The sequence below is a fragment of the Wasmannia auropunctata genome, unplaced genomic scaffold (genome assembly GCF_000956235.1).
Source record: "Wasmannia auropunctata unplaced genomic scaffold, wasmannia.A_1.0 LD335713.1, whole genome shotgun sequence".
Classification (NCBI taxonomy): Eukaryota; Metazoa; Arthropoda; class Insecta; order Hymenoptera; family Formicidae; genus Wasmannia; species Wasmannia auropunctata.
The window spans coordinates 276,927-282,107 of record NW_012027177.1 but is presented as its reverse complement, the minus strand read 5'-3'; the positions used below and the strand labels follow the sequence as shown (position 1 = coordinate 282,107).

General features: G+C 47.5%; 1 protein-coding gene across 1 annotated transcript in view; it reads right to left on the bottom strand.

Moving 5' to 3' along the window:
- Positions 1-5,181, bottom strand: part of LOC105456320 (MKL/myocardin-like protein 2) — a 79,518-nt gene that overhangs the window by 4,895 nt on the left and 69,442 nt on the right. Inside the window, 3 exon segments of the mRNA XM_011700271.1 lie at positions 407-724; positions 1,048-1,430; positions 1,856-2,152. Coding sequence (XP_011698573.1) covers positions 407-724; positions 1,048-1,430; positions 1,856-2,152 — 998 coding nt within the window.

Genomic DNA, 5,181 nt, shown 5'->3' with positions numbered 1-5,181 from the left:
ACGTACGTACGTACGTACGTACGTACGTACGTACGTACGTACGTACGTACGTACTACTCTCTCTCTCTCTCTCTCTCTCTCTCTCTCTCTCTCTCTCTCTCTCTCTCTCTCTCTCTCTCTCTCTCTCTGTCTGTCTGTCGATGCGTTTCGAGAATACCCTTTAATAACTTTCATCGCGATTTCAATGGCCGTTCTGTGAAGACATAATGCCCCGGCGTAATAAAATCGATACCTCCCGACGAGAGAACCAACAGTATCATCGTCTGCACGGCACGGCGATAAAAGAAAAAGCGCGACGTTATGCCATCTCGCGCGCGCTGCTCTCCTTCGTGCAAGTCACAGGAGAATGACACGGTTGTTCTCGTCGCCCGAAATGTTGACACAATAAATTGAAAGCGAAACTTACTTTATACTCGTGGAACTTGATCGTGCGGGTCTTGGGCTGGCTCTTGGTCTTGGACTTCTTTCTGTTCTTGTCCTTCCCGGGGGCGTCGCTCCTTTGGCACGTGGTGACGGCGGCGGCCGCGACGGCGGCGGCTGCGGCGGCTATCGGGCTCGGCTGCGGCCGCGGGGTGATCGCCGCCGGCGGCGGCGCCGGGGGCGACGCTATCGAGATGTTGGACAGGGGGCTCAGGCTGGACGTCGTCGAGCCCAGGGACATCGGGCTCGGCGCCGGCGCCAATGGTAGGAGGGTTGTCGACGGGCCATTCGTCGTTTGGCTCGCCTATTAAAAAGAGGGAGAGAGATCTCGTACGGTGGTTTTTCAAACTCCTACAATGCGACCGGCATATACACGCGGTTATCGATCGCCATCGACATTAATTGCCACGGGCGATAACCTCGATAAATATCCGGAATTGTCATTGGGAATCGCGATTAATCTTCGTCGCGCTCGATTAGCGCTTCTATTGCCATCTAAACGTTTAGGAATCGAGCTCGAAAAACTGCTAATTCTATTAGATACGAAAGATACGAGCTCGATAACGCGATGTGTAACACGATAAAGGAATGGTTGTAAATGAATTGTCGTTCTTGCGCTAAACTTACCTGCGTAGACGCGTGTAATTGGCCCTGCTGAGCTTGCTGCTGACCCTGCTGTTGCTGCTGCTGCTGCTGCTGCTGCGTGCCGACAACGGTATTGCAGAGCTCGGCGAACGTCTGTATCGTCGATTCTGTGGATGTCTGCTGGAAGACGGGGGACGTCGACGAGACCACAACGGCGCCGCCGGTCGTCGGTATGCTCAGGGAGACCGTGACGATGCCCGCGGAGGCTGCCGCGGTTTCCAGAACGTCCGACGATCGCGACTCGAGCTGTGGCGAGGGCGCACCCTCCGAGCTCTGGGAGTCATCCTCGAAAGTGATATAGTGATCCGGGTGCTGGGGTTTCGTCACCTGACCCTCGCAGGTGGCCTTGAAGGGAATGTGACCCTCTGGGGGAGGAATTCAGTCATGGAAAAGCGTGTCGCGTAGGTCATATATATATATATACACAAAGGCTTCGAGATCGTAGAAATTGAATTTGACGTAACATTACGCTAATGAGTTAACATAATAAATAAAATATGCTTGATTTTTTACGTATATATGTTACCGTCAAAACCCATAATCCATTAGAATCCGAATTCATTAGTTAAAACTATATAGAATAGTTGATTAGACGTAAAGTCAAAAATCCATGAGAAACAATACAATTATAGACCTCGTTTTAACTATAATAAAACTAGTTTTATGCTAGTGAAATCGGGTTTTAACGATTATGGGTTTTGACGGTAACATATATATTGCATTTTTTGATATATTAGCTATGTACCGTTTAAAATGCTATTTTATATCAGTAGAGGCTATCGCGAGATACCTTTGACCGCCCTCTCGATGGGCTCTTCAGTATGAAGGATGTTCTTCTGGATGAGCTCGAGCGGCCCGGGTCGATGACTGAGCTGATCGTTGAGCTGATCGGCTAGCCTGGCCTTCTTCAGCATTCGCTGCCGCTCCGCCAGACTCGGATCCACGTGACCTACATCCTCGAGGATATGCTGCCGGACCAGCTCGTCTCTGCCCGGTCTCTGCTGGATCTTCGCCTTCAGCAGATCACCCGTCTTCGCCCGCTCCAGCTGCTTCCGTTGCTCGTGAAATGCCGGTGGCGTCTTCAGCGCTACGCGTGCGGGGGAGGAGAAAAGCATTCGTGTCTTTCATATCATACTTTACTTCGTCCGTTCGGGTGCGATTAAAGCTTTAAGCGCGACGTCGTCGCGCCGAAAATGTCGCGGTGAAAGCTACTTCGAGTATATAAGCATCGAAACGGGGACTACTGTCGTTGCAGCCTGCCTATTCGTAATTTTAGATCGCAATTTTCGGTCTTTTGGACCAGGTAAACCTTTCTTGAAGGAAAAAAGAAGAGAGCAAACGCGGGCGCCGATTTTCTTGGTACGCGACGTGACGCATGCGGCAGGCATCAATTTCCGGAACGATGGCCCTCGCGAGGCGCCGTTTTGGTGTCAACATTTTGGTTGACGCGTCCTCCGGCGGTCTCCCGCATTCCCGCGACGCCGTTAAATCGGTGAATAAATGATCCCCGAAGCGTGTGTCCCTATCACCTATTTCCGGACGCGGATGCGACGCGCGCAGAGACGCGCGCGCGCGAACGTCGTCATTACGTGCGGAATAAAAGGCAACGGGTACCACCTACGGCCGCGTCGTCGCCGCGATGTCGACGGCAGCGGAAATGTGAAAATACACGGGCGCCCTGGTATTTTAACCGCGTGCCGTAAGTTTCCATCCAGCCCGGTCGCGGCTGCAGCGGAACGGGGGGCACAACACCGCCGTGCCGCGCCGGCTCGGCTCTTTCCCCCGTCCGCCGCGGTTTTTTTTAGCGTCTTTCGAGATTAATCGCGGATGTAATTCCCTTGCGCGTCGTCGCGCAGGGAGATGCAGCGCGCTCCACCTCGGCCGATATTACTCTTCGGCTCGTTACGGAGAATTTACGGTACTTTTGCGAAGGGGCAAATAAAAAAAAAAAAGAAGGGGGCTTCCGATCTCTCTCGTACACGCGTTATAGAGGATCGCACGGGGACCGATCTATAATTTACATCTCTTCGCAGTACCGTGTGCTCCTTGGCTCCATTCTCTCGAGTAATCGCGATCGCGAAATGCGTCGCCGCGCGCGCTTCGCCTTCTCCTACTCGAAGCCAACATCGTTTCGCTTCCTTTTGAGATTGCAGAGATGTCAGAGGCTGAGACGTGCTCCAAGACATCTGACGTCCTTGCGCTTGCCTATTCTAATCTCAGACGAACTGTCGTCGACAGGGACGTCGTCGTTAATTTGCCGCAATAAACGGCGGCGTCTTCCGCGGTGTTGGAATGGGCTCAAGATTCGGGATGTAAAACAAGCGTGATCGCGGTGTTTCTACACGACGATTGACATCTCAGGGAGAAAAGCGTATAGGTCTATTTGTATATTTGCTACTTGTACTCGAGCAATGGGTATGACGATACGCATGATGATGTACGATTTGGCGCATACCTCGTTGCGCGGAGGAGCAGCAAATTTAGCGGATATTTAATACCGTCATAAACATAACGTATTATTATGTAATTGCGTTCAATTTCGCAGCATACCGGCCAAACAGTTCCCACATGTTTTAACTTTTCAGTGAATAATTTTCAGCGTTTTCGATATTTCATACACTTAACAAAATTTAGACCGGCAATTAAATTTTTCTTTAAACGTGCAGTGATCTCATAAATGTAAACTAAACTAATATCTTTCAAAATAATATGAGAAAATCACTTAAGACGTTAAATTTCGTAAAATCTATAAAGAGCTTTACTTGTTCAACAAGTAAAAATGGGAAAAGTAGTAATAGAAAAAAAAACACCAACGAGAGAAATTTTCCAGTTTAGAAAAACGTTTCGCGAAATTTCCGTCCATTTCCGAGTATAATCGTTTTATACGTAATCTGTCGGCTTCTGCGAAAACGGCTATTATTTTCGGGATGCGTGTGGCTTGACTTTAAAGCCCCCAGAAAGTTGCAGATGAATGAACCCTGCGCGCGCGGCATGGAAATGCACGTGCACACGCGCGGCTTCGCGGGTGTTAAAGTCGAACGAGGCCTATCAAACCGCGTATTTTCATCAGCCCGACGATATATACCGAGGGCGCTATAAACGCACACGCGGTAACAAGAGCAATATTTCAGGGTGTGTGACCCAAATAATTACTGGATGCTCGTGCTCTCGTTCGGGTAAACATTTGGTACCCGTCGTAAATCTACCGGGCAACTAGACCGGTCGACTCTTACGTCGCTTGATCGCTTCGGGGATTTTCGGGTATACGCCGCGCGAATGTTTTTACTTTTGCTTCTTCATTTAGGTACCTCGCCGCTGCATACCGCGAGAGTTTAGTTCATTTTAGCCCACGGTATACACAGCGAGGAAGAATGATCGAATGGTTTGTTGAACAGAGCGAACACGCGTTGCGCGGGAACGAAGGAAAATTGTGAAAACTGCTACTTGCTTTATAAGAATATGTAAACGCAAACATAACACTGGCCATTGGTTATTAAAATATATGCATAAATAATTATTAAAAAATTGTATATTTTTACATATACAGGGTGTCCCAGAATTGGCGCATTCGGAGTACAGGGCGTTATACTTTGTGCTAAAAGGAACAACTTTTTCCTTTAGCAAATTTTGATCTGACAAGTAATTGTGGCAGGAGAGCTGGTTAAAGTTAACGAATAATCGCTCTTATCCATGCGGCGCTCAGGGCCGGCGCGCGCTCCTCCATTCACTTGTTCCTAATCCTTGGCTAATATTTACAAATAGTGTCTTAAGATACTAATACGGCTCTGTTATAATTATTTTACGACATTTTAAGACTGTGTTTAAGACAGCCTTAAATATTAAGAATCAATTATAAATATCTTTTATTGCTTGAAATATAAATCATAAAATAAATATTGATTTAAAAAAATAAAATCAAATAAATATTGATAAATGGTATCACTGAACTTAAATAGTTTACTAATTCTTAAGTAAATCCTCAAGTGCTGGAAAATTGCTTTATTGTGTAACAGTGATTAAAAGTAATGTAAAATATTTAAGATATTTTTAAGAGCTAATTCTCTCTTTAATTTTTGCAATGAAAGATCGGAAGAGCACACGTCTGAACTCCAGTCA